Source organism: Macaca mulatta, chromosome X (genome assembly GCF_049350105.2).
Source record: "Macaca mulatta isolate MMU2019108-1 chromosome X, T2T-MMU8v2.0, whole genome shotgun sequence".
NCBI lineage: Eukaryota > Metazoa > Chordata > Mammalia > Primates > Cercopithecidae > Macaca > Macaca mulatta.
In genome coordinates this window covers 48,010,366-48,029,416 of record NC_133426.1, presented here as the reverse complement: position 1 = coordinate 48,029,416, position 19,051 = coordinate 48,010,366, and the positions used below count along the sequence as shown (strand labels likewise).

Genomic DNA, 19,051 nt, shown 5'->3' with positions numbered 1-19,051 from the left:
TTTTTTTTTTTTGAGACAGAGTCTCGCTCTGTTACCCTGGTTGGAGTGCAGTGGCACGATCTCGGCTCACTGCAACCTCCGCCTCCTGGGTTCAAGCAATTCTTCTGCCTCAGCCTCTTGAGTAGCTGGGACTACAGGTCCGTGTCACCACACCCGGCTAAATTTTTTTTGTATTTTTAGTAGAGATGGGGTTTCACCATATTTGCCAGGCTGGTCTCGAACTCCTGACCTCATGATCCGCCTGGCTTGGCCTCCCAAAGTACTGGGATTACAGGCGTGAGCCACCGCACCCTGATTCTTTTTAAGAGACTGATTCTTTTTAAGGGAAGCCAATTTTCATCTCTCCCATCCCACTCCTCTATCTCCAAACGTATAACTGTCTTATGTACCAAGCACTTTATGCGTTTTACAAATACTAATTCATTTAATCCTCCCAATAACCCCATCAAGTAGTTACTATTATTATCATCCTTATTTAACAGATGAGGAAACTGAGGCACAGAGAAATTAAGTATCTCTTCCAAGGCAACACAGCTAGTAGGTGGTAGAGATGGTTTTTGGGTTTTTTTTTTTGTTTTTTTTTGTTTTTTTTTGAGACGGAGTCTCACTCTGTCGCCCAGGCTGGAGTGCAGTGGCCGGATCTCAGCTCACTGCAAGCTCCGCCTCCCGGGTTCATGCCATTCTCCTGCCTCAGCCTCCCGAGTAGCTGGGACTACAGGCGCCCGCCACCTCGCCCGGCTAGTTTTTTGTATTTTTTAGTAGAGACGGGGTTTCACCGTGTTAGCCAGGATGGTCTCAATCTCCTGACCTCGTGATCCGCCCGTCTCGGCCTCCCAAAGTGCTGGGATTACAGGCTTGAGCCACCGCGCCCGGCCGGTAGAGATGGTTTTTGAACCCAGGAGAACACATGCTCTTGATTCACAACACTATCCTCCCTTCCTTCCCCACCCTGAGTGATCTGGTATTTCTTAATTAGAGCTTTGAATATATGGAGGAAGTGACAGAATACTGTGACGGAAGGGTACTTCCGGGCATTGAATAAATGAAGAGAGTCAGACATCACAGCATTTTTTGCATTGTTTATCAATACCATCCTTTATTAAATGCACAAGAGAAAGAAATGAAAGGAAAATAAAATCTGTCTCTTCGAATCTGAGTCATGGATGAATTTTCGGATCAATTTTCACGTTCATATCACACCCCTTGAGCCATTCAGATAAATCATGGCCAGAACAGTGCCGCCTCCAAGAAGTCCTGGGAAATGAAGGAAAAGAGAGAGCATGAAGTGGACAGGTTGATGGGGTGGCAGTGACACTATCCCTGGCTGCCCACAGTCCGGGTCATCCCCATGAACTTACCAGGCAGACAGCCCATTCTGTGAGGACACAATCTGCTTGGCACACATGATGTCATCCAGAATATGGCGATTGAGCAGGTCTGAGGGGGAAGAGAGGGACATGCTGATCTAGTGCATTGGGGATAGGGTAACAGTGAATGGAGGGCCCAGGGGTTTTGGGTTCTTTGGGGCCTGAAGAACCTCAACCACTATGTTGGCTGATTCTGGATGACCTTGATTCTCTTGTCAGTTGGTTATAAATGATCTTAATCACCATGTTAGCTGGTTCTGTACAACCTTAACTCATGTTGACTGATCCTGGATTATCTGGATGGTCATGTTGGCTAGTTATGAATAATCCCAACCCCCATACTATCTGGTCCTGGACAACCTCAATTTCCATTTGGGCTGGCCCCAAATAACCTCAGTCTCCATTTTTTCCTGTCTTGGACAACCTCAACCGCCATTTTGGCCAACACTGAACAACTTTAACTGCTATTCTATTTTGTCCTCAACAACACCAGTCTTATCTGGAAAGTTCTGTCATTTCTGCATGGAGGTTATCTGTTTCTGTTTCTAGAATCAGACATTTGCTTCTTTCCTCGGGGCCTGGGTAACTTCAACCCCAAATCAGGACAGTCTCTATCTCTATTCCACATGGAGGTAAGTTTCCTGTTTCCTGAGTCTAAGAAAACTGCAGTGTCCTTTCTGGGTGAGGATTGGGAGCTCTGAGCTCTGAGCTCTTCTGTCCTAAACAACCAAAAGTTGCTCAGGCAACTTTTCTCCTTTTCCCATCACTTTTCTCTTGTTGCAGGAGATTATGGCTTAAACAACCTTGCCCTCCAAGTGTGGGAGAGTAGGGCCCAGCAGGGCTTCAGTGTGTCCCCAGTGCTGACTTACCATGACAATCCATGTGGCAGAGGTTCTTGGTAGGTGTAATGCCGTTGTCACACCACCAGGCAGAATTCAGTTGGAAAATGCCATATTCACTGCTGCCATCAGGATTGTGGTCCACGAAGGCGGTGTCAAAGCCACTCTCATAATGAGCCATGCACAGCCCTGGGGCAGGGAGAAGGGAGGCAAGGAGTAGGTATAGAGCCTGGGAATAGGGAAGGATAGGATGGGGGGAGGACAGGGATGGTTGTCATCTCAGTTGTGAGGGTGGTGATCTTGGTTTAGTGGTGGTGATGTTGGTGATTCTGGTGAGACGTCAGTGATGGTGGTAGCGATGGTATTCATGATGGTAACAGCAGTGATATTGATTGTAGTGATAGTGTTGATGGCAGAGATGGAGGTGATGGTTGTGAAGGCCATAATGGTGGTGGTGTTAGAGTTAGTTAAACTACTCAGCATAGTCAGTCAGGGAGTGACTCAAGGGCTCATGCCCTGGCCTGGAGAGGTGATAAAGGACAAGGGGGGTCTGGGTCTGAATGTGGTGGGTGGCTCAGGGGCAACTGGGATTCTCACAGTCTCCAATGCCGTAGCCCTTGTAGCCGTTCAGCCCTGCTCTCTCCAGTCTTGCCGCCAGCTCGCAGCGTTCATAGATCTTGGCATCCACAGTGACAACCATCAGTGTGGCCAAGGTCACTACCACAGTGCCCCAGGCCTGCATTATGGCACCTGTAAGCCCTCCCAGGTGACTTGCTCCAGACTCACCCTGTGGTGTTCGGAATTAGGGGCATTCTGGAACTCTGGGCTCTATGAGCAAAGGTCTAAGTGGTAGATTCTGGAACACAGAGCACAGAAGCCTAAACACCTCCCAACACTGTTGCATTGGGGATTAAAGGCCCTACCTCCCAACACTGTTGCATTGGGGATTAAGTTTCTGACATCTGAATTTTGGAAGGGACATATTCAAACCATAGCACTCATCCTTGGTTCACCTCTCTGCACTTAAAGTGCTGTTCCATCCTAATTTACTGGAATGTGCCCCACGTTTCATATTACAAATGGCATATTACATATACATTCTTATGCCTGCTTTTTCAACTTCATTCTCATTCTGCCTTTTGTTCCTCCATTCACTTACACTGCCTTTCAGCCACTTATATTCACCCATACTGGGCCTCATATTATCACAATTCCCCACAGTCTACTTAGCATTACCCAAATTCTCTCATGTCATATTCCTTCTTCACCCCACTCACTCTCGCTCAGACTCATTTCCTTTCCTATATTTATCTCTATTTCCCACCCCTGCATCAAATGACTCTGGCTTACTCGCACGTGGCCCAGCCTTCAGCTTCTTTCATTGACCCGGGGCCTCATTATTTCCCCCATTCATTCCCTTTCTGCCCCTCCTTCACCTCTATTCTCTCAGATGCTGTCCCAGGAACACCCCCATTTCCTGGAGCTCTGTCCCTATTACTCCCAAACACTAGGTGAAGTTACCCACATATACTTAGCCTATGCTTGGTCACTGTTCTTTCTCAGTTTTCTCTTCATTGCCTCCATTTACTCTTACTCTGCCTCTCACTGCCTCATTCATTTAAATCTATTCCCATTGTAACCCCTATCACCCTCTTCTTGCTCATATTCTGCCTCCCAGTACCCACATTCTGTCACACTGTGCCTCAAATTCGTTACTTTTGCTCACATCGGGCTCCCCATGTTTCCTCGCTTTACTCACCCAAGTAAAGGTGAGTTCCACTCTCTGCCTCGCAATACCCACCTTCACCCATCCTCTGCTCTTCACTTTCATTCCCTCTCACTCTGCCCAACATCATCTCCATTCATGCGCACTCTTCAGCTCATTCATATTTGCCGATTCCCACTGGGATCCCTGTACACCCACGTTCCTGGGCTACTACCCTGTATTACGCCCATCTAATCCCAGTCATCTCTAGTCACCCTTCTCCCTCATAGCACCCGCACTCAAACTCGGCCTGCTTCACATTCTACCATGTCTCTATCTCCACTCTTTTATTCTGTCCTTCCCGCACCCCATTCTTCCCTTTCCATCCCACATTACCCACATTCACTCCTATTGTCTCCCTAAATTCCCCTCTCTTCATTCATCTTGTGCCTCATAAAACCACCATTCATTCACACTCTAATCCTTAGTACTCATATAAACTCCACTCACATTCACCCCTTTCAGTTGCCCCATTCAGAGTCTGTTCCCACTTTCACCTTTTTTCCACTGAGACTGTGCCTTATTTCCCAGCATTTACTTAATCTCATCATAATCTCATATTCATTCATAATTGATGTATGCATAGTCATTCCCTCACTTTGGCCCACATCCACTCCACTCTGGTGTTCATTCACCTCCATTCCATTGCCCTTTGCCTCTCCTTGCTCTCATTTACTCCCAATTTGCCCTTCAGTCACCATTATTCATGCTCCTCACCCACCAGTCCCATGTGTCTCCTGTTCGCTGACACTCACATTGACCAACACAGAAAAGTCTGATGGATTGCACAGGATTTGATTTGGCTGCACGCACCAATCCCACCACAAACACCAGTGGCTTCAAGAGGAGGGAAGCAGACTCCTCTTTTGGAGGCAGGTAATCCAGGCCTAGTGTGGTGGCTCCAAGGTCACCAGAGACCTGGCTCCTTTTGTGCTGTTGTTCTGTCAACCTCACCTGCTGCCTCTGGTCCAAAATGACTGCTCACAATTGGCAAGGCTTTTGTGGTCTTGATAAAATGTATCTTAAGAGCAATTGTAATGATAACTCGCCAGCCAGGTGGGGGCTTCTCTCATTGTCTTTCAATGGGAATGTCATATCATGCAGACTCTGTGGTGGGACCAGCCACCTATCAGCTTCTCACTCTCCTTCACCTAGCTACCTGCTGCTTAGGTTACTGTATGAGGAGGTCATACCTGTAGGGACTGATGGTAGAGGTTACCCAGGACAGACAGTGGGGGTCCTCGCTCTGCAGCAGCAAAGTTAGCCTCACATAGCTTGTGCATGCACTCCGTGGGCCCTGGGATAGTTTCTGAGGCGCTGTATCACTGGCTCCTCTGCCCCCCAACTCCCACCAACCCTAAAGGATTTCCTCCTTTGTGTAGGTGTGTGTGTACAAGGTGGTTGGAGATGACGTTTAGGTGCTAGAAGGGGCGACACTGTGATGAGCCCTAAAGGACCAGCCCTTTCTATTTTCTACCTCCTAATGCATTGAGAGAGTGGATAACTTGTATACCCAGGAGGTGCTGCTGTGTCAGGGAGCAAGAGATGTGAGTTCCTTTTTTACTTTCTTTCTTTGTCTTGTCTGCTGGGAAGCTCCATTCCTTTTTGTTGTTGTTTGTTTTTTTGTTTCTGAGATGGAGTCTCACTGTGTTGCCCAGGCTGGAGTGCAGTGGTGTGATCATGGCTCACTGCAACCTCTTCCTCCCGAGTTCAAGTGATTCTCCTGCCTCAGCCTCCCGAGTAGATGGGATCACAGGCGCGCTACCAAGCCCGGCTAATTTTTGGTATTTTTAGTAGAGACAGGGTTTCACCATGTTGGCCAGGCTGGTCTTGAACTCCTGACCTCAGGTGATCCGCCTACCTCGGCCTCCCAAAGTGCTGAGATTATAAGCATGAGCCACCACGCCCAGCCCAATATATGTGTATTTTTAACGTTACTATATAATGTTAGATTGCTTCAGACTGGTCTTTACAAATCGGATCCTTTTTATGGTTTCCTATATGTCCAGAATGAAATATGAGCTCCCTGGCCAAGGAGGCCCTACAGCACCTGGCCCCAGCCTACACCTCCTACACTCCCAACACACTGACACTGTCTACTCATCCAGAAAAAGCAACCTGTTAGCCACCACTTAATACACCCCTTCACCCCTGGTGTGTGTGTCCCATATCGCCGTTTATTTTTCAGCTTGTCTGCATACCGACCTACCGTCCTTCAAATGCTACAACGTAAACTCCCAGTCCTGGCCACTGGATGAAGCCAGTGGCTTTTCCCTACCTCCTACTCTTTGTGCACGCAGAGCAATTTAGCCACAGACCCCGCCATCCCGTTCTTTTACACTTGCAACCCTGTTGCTGCCCTCAAAGTTCAAAGTGCGAAACTGCCGCCTGCTAGAATCTTTTCCTTAGTTGGGCACTTCCCCTCCCCGCCTTGCCGTAAGAAAATTGGTGTCTGAAGTCTTAGGAGTACCGGCCTCTGCAGAACTAAGTAAACACCCGCTCTGCGACGCAGCCCCAGAAGCAAAAAGACACGGTGACCGCGGCCCTCTCGCCTGGAGGAGTGACGTCACCGGCAAGACTACCTTCCCTCTGCGCCTGCGCTGCGGCACCATGTTGACTATTGGCGGACGGGGTCTCAAAGGCGCCACTGAGCGTGCGCAGAACCGACCGCTGCAGCCCTTTAGGCTGCGGTGCCAAAGAGTCGGTCCCGAAGCGGAAGTGCTTGTTGGGGCCGGGCTTTGTAACGGTCTCCTGAGCAGCGAGCAGAAAATCTGTTATCCAGAGAGAGTGAGGTTGAGGGGGCAAATGCTAGGGGTCGTGGGCCGAGTGATGGGGAGTTCTGCGGGATGAGTAAAGAGGGAGCTGGGGGTTGAGTGATGGGGGACCGAGAGGTCAGTGGACGAGGTTCTAGGGGCTCGCTGGTGAACAAAGTTATGGGGGCTAAGCAGGATTGAATGGGGCTTATTAAACTTTGACTTTTACACATTTTCCAGCACAGTGACCTGCCCCTAAGGGTTCATGCCCATCCCTCAGGCCCCTCTTTAGACGCGCCCCGCTCCTCCCTCTGCTCTATCCCCTTGCCCAAGCCCCGAGGTGGGGACCTGGTGTGAATGCTCCGGCCGAAGTGAACCTGCACCCCCGCACCCGAAGGCCTCTTTCCGGCTCCTGGGCAAGGCGGCCCCGGTGAGGTGAGCAGAAGGAAGGAGAGGCACCTGCGAGGTCTCACCTGACCCCGGGCCTCGCCCAGAGTTGGGGACCTGGGAGGAGGGGTAGGTGCGGGGTCTGAGGGAGATGGGGGTAAAATGTAATTGGGACAATAGTTTTAGAGTGTGGTTTTTTTGGCATTTAATAAATAACATTTGAAGTATAGATTAATTCAGAAATAGAGGAAAAGAAAATCAAAAGGAACTAATTCTTCCCCCACGCATTTAAATGTCCATTTTTAGACATTTTTGGTGTGTATAGGGGTATGCCTTTTAAACATTTAACATATAGCTTTAAAATGGATTCCCACAGTTTTAAAACCTACTTTGTTTTCATATAAAAGTTTAATGTAATTCAGCTTAAGATTTTTTTGTACACCTTTAAAAAACGTTTAGTTGAGATATATGTACCACAAAGTGCATAGATACTGTACAATTCCATATAACGCTTTTAACAGCTTTGTAGCATTTTATCTTTTATATTTTGTTATTATTAATCCCTTATGTGTCATAGAGGATCGTTTAAGTTTGGCATTATTAAAATCAATGCTGAGACATGGGTACGTACAGAGAAATTATGATACATTATGATAAATTATTTCCTTAAGGAAAATACCTAGAAATACACTTTATAGGTCAGTACACAATTTAAGATATGTGTGTATAAAACCTTTTGTGTTCAATGTTCGCATGAAGAGTGAATAATACATAGATTGTTAAAATCACATGGTTGCCCAGACTCTGGTTCCAGAGAGCAGTCTGATGGCCAGCTGATGTGAGGGGATTGCTAGGCAGCTAATTCTGGGCACTGAAAGTCTGATGGGGTCTCCTCATCTGCTCTACTCTTCTCCACTTGTTCCAGCTCAGCCGTTACACATATCTGCTTTTTCCCAAGAAGAGCAGGAAATGGCCAAACCCCAGGTAAGTATGTTGTCTGTTTCTTCATTCCTCTATTTTACTGTGGATGTAGCAAAATATGTGGAAATCCCTGCCATAAAATAGGAAAGTATTTGTAAATAAGGATTAGGATTAGACAAAATAAGAGACAACAGATCAAGGCCAAGTTAGAATGTAGAGGTGTGCAGGACTCAGGGTGTAACAGATATTGATGTTGGGTTGTCAGTTTCTCTTTGAGCCTTCTGGTAGCCAAAGGAAACATAAGCAGTACCTTGGCTCACCTTACTCATCAGGAGAGAGCACACAGCCTTCATGGGAAGTCAAGGTTGCCTGGAATTGTGTTTAAAGGTATTTCTTTGCTGGGTCTTCATGTGGATAGTGCAGTTGCCCTCAACCACAGCCTGGTGACAAATGCTTTCCTGCAGATATATCCTATAGCTTTCCTCAGTGAACTGGAGATACCACATCAAAATGTAACTTGGGAATGAAATCTCTTAGGGAACCTGCTTGTCTTTCCAATGATTTTCCTGAAGCAGTTTTCTTAGTTGGACTTTGAATTATCTTCTGTCCAAGAGACAAAAATTTTTCAGATACCTGCAACCCACCATATTTTTTCTTTCACTTTAAACATTTTTATTTTTTAAATTAACATACAGTGAAATTGATTTTTCTGTTAGATTGGTGTAACTAATCTATAGGACAGATAATAGTTTCATCACCCCAAAAAACTCCTTCATGCTACTCTGTTAATAGTCATATCTTCCCCAACCTGTAACCTCAGGCAGTGGCAGGTCTGTTCTGTGTCACTATAGTTTTGTCTTTTCAAGAATGTCATATAAGTGGGGTGTCATGTATTATGTAACCTTTTCTTTCTGAGATGATTGATTTACATGCAATTGAAAGAATAATACAGAGAAATCCTGTGTACTCTTTTCCTAGATTCCCCCAATGATAACATCCTGCAAAAACCATAGTACAATATCAAAGTCAGGATGTTGACACTGATATGGTCAAGCCCCATCATCGCAAGAATCCCTCAAGTTGTCCCTTACGGCCATAGCCACTACCCTTCCTCCACCATACCCATTCCTAAACTCTTGGCAGCTACAAATCTGTTTTCCGTTTTGGGAATTTTGTCGTTTCAAGAATGTAATAGAAGTGGATCGTATGGTATGTGACCTTTTGGGATTTTTTTGTGTTTGTTTCCACTCAGCACAATTCCCTGGAGATTCATCAAAGTTGTGTGTGTCAGTAGTTGTTTCTTTGTTATTGCTGAATAGTAGTCCATGGTATAAATGTTCCTCAGTGTATTTATCCATTCTCCTGTTGACATTTGGGTTATTTCCAGTTTTTGGCAATTGAGTAGAGCTACTTTAAACAATCATGCACAGGGCTTTGTGTGAACATAGGTTTTCATTTCTGCGGAGTAAATATTGGATTACTGGGTCATATGGTAAGTGTATGTTTAACTTTTTAGGAATCTGCCAAATTATTTTCTAGAGCGGTTGAACCATTTTTCATTTCTCCCAGCAATGTATGAGTTCCAATTGTTTCATATTTTTGTCAGTACTTGGTATTGTCAGTATCTTTTATGTAGTCGTTTATCTCATAATGATTTTAATTTGCATTTCCTTAATGGTTAAAGATGTTAAGCATCTTTATATATGCTTATTTACTTTTGGTCTATCCTCTTGATGAATGTCTGTTCAAAAGTTTGTGCCCATTTTTCAACTGGATTTTCTTGCTGTTGAGTTTTGAGAGTTCTTTATATATCCTTTATACAGGTCCTTTGTCAGATACACGGTTCGCAAATGCTTTCTCCAAGTGTATTGCTTGTCCTTTTCTTCTCGTACATTGTTGTTTGCAGAGCAAAACTTTTTAATTTGGAAAATTTCCAATTTATGAATCATTTATTTATGGATCATGCCCTTGGTGTCATGTCTAAGAACTTTGCCTAACACTAGGTCATGAAGATTTTCTCCTATTCTATAATTTTATAGTTTTAGATTTTACATTTAGATAGATGATTCCTTTTGCATTAATTTTTTTTTTTTTTTTTGAGATGGAGTCTCACTGTATTGCCCAGGCTAGAGTGCAGCGGCGCCATCTCGGCTCACTGCAACCTCCACCTCCTGGGTTCAAGTGATAAGAATCACTTGCCTCAGCCTCCCGAGTAGCTGGGACTACAGGCATGCACCACCACACCTGGCTAATTTTTATATTCTTAGTAGAGTTGGGGTTTCACCATGTTGGCCAGGCTGGTCTCGAACTCCTGACCTCAGGTGATCCACCCACCTTGGCCTCCCAAAGTGGTGGGATTACAGGCATGAGCCACTGCGCCTGGCCCTTTTGCATTAATTTTTGTGTAAGGTGTGAGGATTAGGTCAGGGTTCATTTTGCATATGGATTTCCAATTGTTCTAACCCCAATTGTTAATAATTTTTTTTTGCTTTTATTATTTTTTTATTTAATTTTTATTTTATTTTATTTTATTTTTTTGAGACGGAGTCTCGCTCTGTCACCCAGGCTGGAGTGCAGTGGTGCGATCTCAGCTCGCTGCAAGCTCCGCCTCCTGGGTTCACACCATTCTCCTGCCTCAGCCTTCCGAGTAGCTGGGACTATAGGCGCCCACCACCACGCCCGGCTCATTTTTTGTATTTTTAGTAGAGACGGGGTTTCACCGTGTTAGCCCAGATGGTCTCCATCTCCTGACCTTGTGATCCACCCGCCTCAGCCTCCCAAAGTGCTGGGATTACAGGCATGAGCCACTGCTCCCGGCCTTAAATTTTTTTTTGAGATGGAGTCTTGCTCTGTCGCCCAGGCTGGAGTGCAGTGGTGTGATCTCGGCTCACTGCAACCTCCGGCTCCCAGGTTCAAGCAATTCCCCTGCCTTCCTCCTGAGTAGCTGGGACTACAGGCATGCACCACCATGCCTGGCTAATTTTTGTATTTTTAGTAGAGATGGGGTTTCACCATGTTGGGCAGGCTGGTCTCAAACCGCTGACCTCAGGTGATCGCCTGCCTCGGCCTCCCAAAGTGCTGGGATTACAGGCGTGAGCCACTGTGCCCGGCCTTATTATTTTAAATTGACACATAATAATTATACGTATTTATGGGGTATACTGGGATGTTTTGGTAAATGTCTACAATGTGTAATGATCAAATCAAGATAATTAGCATATCCATATCAAACATTTATTTCTTAGTATTGAGAACATTGAAAAGCCTCTCTTCTGGCTATTTGAAAATATACACTAAATTGTTGTTAATTATGGTCACCCTACAGTGCTGTAGAATGCTAGAACTTATTCCTCCTATCCAGCTCTACTTATGTATCTGTTAACCAACCTTTGGCTACCCACCCCCCAACCCTTCCCTGCCTCTAGTAACCACTGTTCTTCTATGAGAACAACTCTACTTCTATGAGAACTTTTTAAGCTTCTACATATGAGTGAGCACATGCAGTATTTATCTTTCTGTGCCTGGCTTATTTTACTTAGGATAATGTTCCCCAGGTTCATCCATTGTTGCAAACGGCAGAATTTCCTTCTTTTTTCTTTTTTTGAGATGGAGTCTTGCTTTGTCGCCCAGGCTGCTTGGCTCACTGCAACTTCCGCCTCCCAGGTTCAAGTGATTCTCCTGCCCCAGCCTCCTGAGTAGCTGGGATTACAGGCACCTGCCACCATGCCCGGTTAATTTTTCTATTTTTAGTAGAGATGGGGTTTCACCATGTTGACCAAACTGGTCTTGAACTCCTGACCTCAGGTGATCTGCCTGCCTTGGCCTCCCTATGTGCTGGGACTACAGGCGTGAGCCACTGCTCCTGGCCTGAATTTCCTTCTTTTTAAAGGCTGAATGATATTCCATTGTGTATATATGCCACATTTTCTTTATCTGTTCATCCACTGATGGAAACTGAGGTTGATTCCATAACTTGGCTGTTGCGAATAATGCTGCAGTAAACATGGGATTGTAGATATCTCCTTGACATACTAATTTCAGGTCCTTTGGATATATACCCAGGAGTGACATTACTGGATCATATGGTGATTTTTTTTTTTTTTTTTTTTTTTTTTTTGAGATGGAGTCTTGCTCTGTCACTTAGGCAGGAGTGTAGTGGTGCGATCTCGGCTCACTGCAACCTCTGCCTCCGGGGTTCAAGAGATTCTCCTGCCTCAGCCTCCTGAGTAGTTGGGACTACAGGCGCCCACCACCACGCCCAGCTAATTTTTTTGTATTTTTAGTGGAGACAGGGTTTCGCCATGTTGGGCAGGCTGGTCCCAAACTCCTGATCTCAGGTGATCCACCTGCCTCGGCTTCCCAAAGTGCTGGGATCACAGGTGTGAGCCACCACATCCGGCCTCCTCTAAGCACTTCTTTAGCTGCATCCCACAAATTTTCATATGTTGTATTTTCATTTTTGTTCAGTTTGAAGTATTTTCTAATTTTCTTTGAGACTTCCTTTTTGACCAATATATTATTTAGAAGAATGATGTTTAATTTTCAAGTACCTAGAGATTTTCCTGTTATCTATTACTATAAAAAATTCATTATGGTCTGAGAACATATTATACTTTGTATGATTTCAGGTCTTTTACACTTGTTAAATTTGGTTTTCTGACTCATGGTCTTTCTTGGTGAATGTTCCATGTGCACTTGAAAAGAATGTATATACAAAATTAGCCAGGCGTGGTGGCACGTGCCTGTAGTCCCAGCTGTTGTTTTACAGGAGTGTTTTACAGGAGTGTTTTGTTTGTTTTACAGGAGTGTTTTGTATATCTCAATTGCATACAGTTGGTTGATGGTGTTTAGTTCTATATTCTTGCTGATTTTCTGTCTACTGGTTCTATCAGTTACTGAGAAAAAAGTATTGAGTATACAGTTATTATTGCAGATTTGCCTGTTTCTCCTGTCAGTTGTATCAGTATCCCTTCATATATTTTGAAGCTCTGTTGTTAGATGCATACACTTTTAGGAGTGTTATGTCTTTTTGGTGAATTAATTAATTTTTTTTTTTTTTTTTTGAGATGGAGTCTTGCTCTGTCACCCAGGCTAGAGTGCAGTGGTGCGATCTCGATTCATGGCAACTTCCCCCTCCTGGTTTCAAGTGATTCTCCTGCCTCAGCCTCCTAAGTAGCTGGGATTACATGCGCCCGCCACCACGCCCAGTTAATTTTTGTATTTTAGTAGAGACGGGGTTTTGCCATGTTGGCCAGGCTGGTCTTGAACGCCTGACCTCAGGTGATCCACCCGCCTCAGCCTCCCAAAGTGCTGGGATTACAGGTGTGAGCCACTGTGCTTGGCTGGTGAGTTTTTTTATCCTTATGTCATTCATTATCCTGGATGAGTTTTGGCTCTGAAGTCTACTTTGGCTGTTATTAAATATGGTCACTCCAGTTTTCCTTTGGTAGTATTTCAGTGGTATACTTTTTCCCATTCTTTCTCTTATCCTACCTGTATTATTATATTTGAAGTATGTTGTGTGTGTGTGTGTGTGTTTTAGCAGGGTCTCCCTCTCACCCAGGCTGGAATGCAGTGGCATGATCTCGGCTCACTGCAGCCTTGACCTCCCGGGCTTAAGTGATCCTCCCACCTCAACCTCCCAAGTAGCTGGGACCACAGGCACACACCACCACAATTGGCTAATTTTTTGTAGAGATGAGGTTTTGCCATGTCTCCCAGGCTGGTCTCGAACTCCTGAGCTCAGGTGATCCGCCTACCTCGACCTCCTAAAGTGCTGGGATTACAGGCGTGAGCCACCGCGCCCCACCAGGATATTCTTTTAGACAGCATGTAGCTAGGTATATTAGTCTGCTCGGGCTGCCATAACAAAGTACCACAGATTGGGTGGGTTAAACAACAGAAGTCATACTTTAAGTTGTAGGGTACATGTGCATAACGTGCAGGTTTGTTACATATGTATACTTGTGCCATGTTGCTGTGCTGCACCCATCAACTCGTCATTTACATCAGGTATAACTCCCAATGCAATCCCTCCCCCCTCCCCCCTCCCCATGATAGGCCCCGGTGTGTGATGTTCCCCTTCCTGAGTCCGAGTGATCTCATTGTTCAGTTCCCACCTATGAGTGAGAACATGCGGTGTTTGGTTTTCTGTTCTTGTGATAGTTTGCTAAGAATGATGGATTCCAGCTGCATCCAAGTCCCTACAAAGGACTCAAACTCATCCTTTTTTATGGCTGCATAGTATTCCATGGTGTATATGTGCCACATTTTCTTAATCCAATCTGTCACTGATGGACATTTGGGTTGATTCCAAGTCTTTGCTATTGTAATAAATAAATAAATAAATAAATAAATAAATAAATAAATAAATAAAAAAAAGAAAGACAAGAGGCAGGAAATAAAAAGGAAGCTACATAGAAATGCAGGCATGAAGTGATCAAATCTGGAACAGTTTATAAAGGGTGCATTGGGCAGAATCTGAAGAGCAACATATGAAAAAGGAAATGGATTTATAATCAGAAGTCTGAGTTTGAGACACGTCTGTCCCAGATGTCAATAAAAATGGTGGCTTCCTCTAACGTTCTTTCACTGAGGTTAACCTCTTTTTACTCTCCTTGTTGTCAATGCTATACTAAAGAGGGAGAATAAAATGAATTCATCATTCCAAAAAAAAAAAAAAAAAAAAAAAAAAAACAACAGAAGTCAATTTTCTCACAGTTCCAGAAGCTGGGAAGTCCCAGATTAAGGTACTGACTGATTTGGTTTTAGCCTCAGGCACTCTTTCTGGCTTGCAGCTGGCCACCTTGTTGCTGTGTCCTCATATGGCCTTTCCTCTGCTCACACACACACAGCAAGCTCTGATGTCCATTTCTCTTATATGTATACCAGTTCTGCTGGGTTTGGCCCCCACCCTTATGACCTCATTTAACCTTAATTACCTTTATAAAGGCTCAGTCTCTAAATACAGTCACATTGCAGGTTGGGGCTTCAATGTATGAATTTGTAGGTGGGAGTACAATTCAGTCCATAACAGTTGGGTAATATTTTTTTAATCCATTTTAAAAATTTCTTCCTTTTAATTGGTACATTCAGTCCATTGACATTTAATGTAATTATTGATGCTCTTGGATTTAGGTATTTACCACTTTATTACTTGTTTTCTGGTTTTTCTCCCTTTTTTGTTCCTCTGTTTCTCATTTTCTGCCTTCTTTTGGGTTATTTGAACATTTTCTTAGATTGCATTTTTATTTGTCTGTTGTGTTTTTTACTATATCTGTTTACAGAGTTACATATTTTTTTTTGGTGGTTGCCCTGCAAATTACTGTGTATATTTAAGTTTACACAACATGCTTAGAATCAATATTTTACCTCTTTAAGTGGAGTGTGTGAACCTTACCATCTTATAAGCCCCTTTTCCCTCTCCCCTTTATGTTTTTGTTGTCTTATGTATTAATATTACTTTCATATATACTGAAAGTTCTACCATAAAATGTTATTTCTCTTCCAACTGTCAAATGTATTTTAAAGAACTCAAGGATAATCTATTCTATTTATCCAGATTTTTACCACTTTGATGTTCTTCCTTCATTGTTCATAACCTAAGTTTCCTTCTGATATCATTTGCCTGTTATGAAGAACTGCCTTTGGCAGTTGTTTCAGAGCAAGTCTGCTGGCAACATAGTCTTGGTTTTCCTTCCTTGAGAATGTCTTCATTTCACCTTCATTTCTGAAGGAGATGTTTACTGCCTGTAGATTTTTCAGTGGACTGTTGTTTTCTTTTGGAACTTTCACAATGCTGTTCCACTTCTTCTGCATGCCCTGGTTTCTCATGAGAAATCCACAGTCATTTAAATAGTTGTTCTCCTGTAAATGATATGTTGTTTTTCACTTGTCCTTAGTTTTCAGCAGTTTGGTGATGATGTGTCTGAGTGTGGATTTCTTTGGGGTTATCCTGTTTTGAACTTGCTGAGCCTCTTGAACATACAGATTTTTGTCTTTTGCCAAATTTGGGAAAGTGTTCAGGAATTATTTCTTCCAGATATTTTTCTGTACTATCCTCTTTCTCCTCTCCTTTTGGAACTCTGATGGCGTGAATTTTGGACCTTTTGGTATTGTCCCACAGGTCTCAGAATCTGTTCATGTTTCTGCAGTGTTTTTTCTATTTTTGGGATTAGGTAATCTTTATTGGTTTACCTTGAAGCTTACTTGCTCTTTTCTCTGTTATCTCTGTTGTGTTGAGTCCATCAATTGAGAGTTTATTTCAGTTATTATCTTTTTCAGTTTCAAAATTTTCATTTAGTTCTTTTTTTTATTTTATTTTTGAGACAGAGTCTCGCTCTGTTGCCCAGGCTGGAGTGCAGTGGTACGATCTCGGCTCACTGCAACCTCTGCCTCCTGGGTCCAAGTGATTCTTCTGCCTCAGCCTCCCAAGTAGCTGAGACTACAGGCGCCTGCCACCGTGCCTGGCTAATTTTTATATTTTTAGTAGAGACGGGGTTTCACCATATTGCCCAGGCTGGTCTTGAACTCCTGACCTCATGATCCTCCCACTTCAGCCACCCAAAGTGCTGGGATTGCGGGTGTGAACCACCGCACCCGCCTGGTTCTTCTTTATATCTTCTGTTTCTTTGGTGAAACTTTCTATTTTTTTTTTTGGTTCCTGGAGTGTTTGCCCTTTCTTCTTGGGGTGTTTTTATAATAGCTATTTTAAATACTTTCTCAAATAATTCCAACATCTGTGTAATCTCAGTGATGGTGTCTATTGATTGTTTTCTGTCATGCAAGTTGAGATTTGTTTGGTTCTTTGTGTACCATGTAATTTTGTATCGTGTCCTGGACATTTTGAAGATGCTGTTATAAGTTGGGGTTATGTTTAAATCCTGAGGAGAAAGTTGATGTTTTTGTTTGTGATAGTCAGTCAGCCTGGTTGAGTTCCAGCTGCACGTTCTAATCAGCCTTCTGTGGTTTGTGGTTTCAGTGTCAGTTCAGTTTTCAAACCTATGCAGTGCCATTCAGACCTGTCCTGTCTGTGTGTGACCCTGTGGCCATTCTGGGACAGAGGCGGGCAGTGGTTTGTCCCTTAGTTCAGTTCTCAAAGTGTTCGCTTTTCTGTTTAGGATTAGATCCATCCATGCACAGCTTGAGGGTGAGCCCGGGAGTGGATAAATGATTGTATGGGGTGAACTCCTCCTCTCCATGATTTCCTGTGTACTTTTTGGTTCCCTGTGGCCCTCCTTGTCCATCCTCCTGACAGAAAACTGAGACTCTACTTACTGTGCTATGCTACACACTTCCCCAACTGTGCCTGGTTCTTTTTACCACTCTTCAAGCCAGATCCAGAGGGCTGCTTCTTGAGTTCTCTCTCTCTCTGCATCTCAGTGCTCTCTTCTTGGTTTGATAATGCCTTGATCCTGGGCCGGGAGATACCAGAGAATAAGTGGCAAACTCACAGTCCATTTAGTGGTACTTTAAATTCTGATGTTTTCCCATAATCTACTTGCTCCTTTTTTTTTTTTTTTTTTTTTAAATTTTCAGAGTCATGAAACTGCTAGTTCATGTGTTCTGTCCAAGTTTTTGTTCTGTTTTGTTTTGTTTTGAGACGGAGTCTTGCTCTGTCGCCCAGGCTGGAGTGCAGTGGCACAGTCTCAGCTCACTGCAACCTCAGCCTCCCAGGTTCAAGTGATTCTCCTACCTCAGCCTCCCAGTTAGCTGGGATTACAGGTGTCCACCACCACACCTGGCTAATTTTTGTATTTTCAGTAGAGACAGGGTTTCACCATGTTGGGCAGGCTGGTCTCCAACTCCTGACCTCAGGTGATCTGCCCACCTCGGCCATCCAAAGTGCTGAGAATACAGGTGTGAGCCACCACGCCTGGCCTTTGTCCAAGTTCTATACTTGTATTCATTGGGAAAGACAGGGTAGAATGTGCTTCCTCCATCTTGCTTGTGCCATACTGCACTGCCCACAGGACCAAGATCTTGGGTATGTACTTGTGTGCTCCAGTTGCCTCGCACTAGCCAGAAGGCACTGCCCCAAACCTGTCTGCCATCTCAGCTGCGTTTTACCACCATCACTGTGGGCCTTTGACAAACCATAGTTGCCATGCTGCTGAACTGCCAGGCAGATTCTGCAAGCAATGGGAAGGTTGGCTGTGCACTCACATATCTTTTTATTGTTGTTTCATTGTGGGATTTTTTTCTCCTTTGCTGGTCTTTTTTTTTTTTTTTTTTTTTTTGAGATGGAGTCTTGCTCTGTTGCCAGGCTGGAGTGCAGTGGCATGATCTTGGCTCACTGCAACCTCCACCTCCCGGGTTCAGGCAGTTCTCCTTCCTCAGCCTCCCGAGTAGCTGGGACTACAGGCGCGTGCCACCACACCCAGCTAATTTTTTTTTTACTTTTAGTAGAGAAGGGGTTTCACCATGTTGGCCAGGATGGTCTTGATCTCTTGACCTCATGATCCGCCCGCCTCAGCCTCCCAAAGTGCCAGGATTACAGGCGTGAGCCACTGCGCCCGGCCTCTTCTGCTGGTCTTACAAAAGAAATGGAACTCTCTCATTGCAGATGGAACGGTTGCACAAAAACTACTCAGGAATCTAAAAAAGATGTGAATATAAAAAGGCACAATTGGCCAGGCACGGTGGCTCACGCCTGTAATCCCAGCACTTTGGGAGGCCGAGGCAGGTGGATCACCTGAGGTCAGGAGTTCAAGACCAGCCTGGCCAACATGGCGAAACCTTGTCTCTACTAAGAATACAAAAATTAGCTAGGTGTGATGGCGGGTGCCTGTAATCCCAGCTACTCAGAAGGCTGAGGCAGGAGAATTGCTTGAACCCGGGAGGCGGAGGTTGCAGTGCGCAGAGATCGCACCACTGCATTCCAGCCTGGGCAACAGAGCAAGACTCCATCTTACACACATAAAAAGTATGATTGGTTAAATCACCCTCTGGAGAGGAGGGGACTCATCTTCACAGTTTGCTAAAAGTCCCTAGGGAAGTTTGTCTCTCTTTCTTTCCACC

At 44.5% G+C, this 19,051-nt stretch overlaps 2 protein-coding genes and 1 long non-coding RNA gene across 38 annotated transcripts in view; 2 read left to right on the top strand and 1 right to left on the bottom strand.

Annotated features, from left to right (window-relative positions):
- Window positions 1-19,051, top strand: part of ZNF182 (zinc finger protein 182) — an 82,751-nt gene that overhangs the window by 45,190 nt on the left and 18,510 nt on the right. For 4 of the 34 annotated variants that reach the window (XM_077988649.1, XM_077988641.1, XM_077988647.1 and 1 more), the window contains 2 exons: window positions 6,965-7,159; window positions 8,037-8,095. In XM_077988649.1, the coding sequence (XP_077844775.1) occupies window positions 8,081-8,095 (15 nt within the window). In that variant the 5' untranslated portion in view covers window positions 6,965-7,159; window positions 8,037-8,080. Of the gene's footprint in view, window positions 1-6,614; window positions 7,160-8,036; window positions 8,100-13,098; window positions 13,378-19,051 lie in introns of those variants that run through there. The other 30 variants (XM_001095801.5, XM_077988638.1, XM_077988656.1 and 27 more) reach the window with 26 other exon arrangements.
- On the bottom strand, window positions 1,068-6,656 carry SPACA5 (sperm acrosome associated 5). 3 transcript variants are annotated; one of them, XM_015127305.3, is made up of 5 exons: window positions 6,442-6,533; window positions 2,804-3,062; window positions 2,237-2,395; window positions 1,359-1,437; window positions 1,068-1,254 (listed from the first exon to the last, which is right to left on the bottom strand). In XM_015127305.3, exons 2-5 carry the CDS (start codon window positions 2,946-2,948, stop codon window positions 1,158-1,160), a joined length of 480 nt encoding a protein of 159 aa, XP_014982791.1. In that variant the 5' UTR covers window positions 2,949-3,062; window positions 6,442-6,533; the 3' UTR covers window positions 1,068-1,157. The 3 variants fall into 3 exon arrangements, with proteins under 3 accessions (XP_014982791.1, XP_028698005.1, XP_077844799.1); XM_028842172.2 differs by having other exon boundaries at window positions 2,804-3,034; XM_077988673.1 differs by lacking the exon at window positions 2,804-3,062 and having other exon boundaries at window positions 6,442-6,656.
- LOC144338591 (uncharacterized) lies at window positions 13,099-14,927 on the top strand. The gene is made up of 2 exons (XR_013412836.1): window positions 13,099-13,936; window positions 14,735-14,927. It is a non-coding gene; the product is annotated as an uncharacterized LOC144338591 (long non-coding RNA).

Excerpts from the sequence above, each read along its gene's own strand:
- SPACA5 (XM_015127305.3), bottom strand. The coding sequence starts at position 2,948 with ATGCAGGCCTGGGGCACTGTGGTAGTGACCTTGGCCACACTGATGGTT. Across the intron at positions 1,438-2,236 it reads CTGCCACATGGATTGTCATG|ACCTGCTCAATCGCCATATT; the intron begins GTAAGTCAGCAC and ends CTTCCCCCTCAG. Across the intron at positions 1,255-1,358 it reads CAGAATGGGCTGTCTGCCTG|GACTTCTTGGAGGCGGCACT; the intron begins GTAAGTTCATGG and ends TTCATTTCCCAG.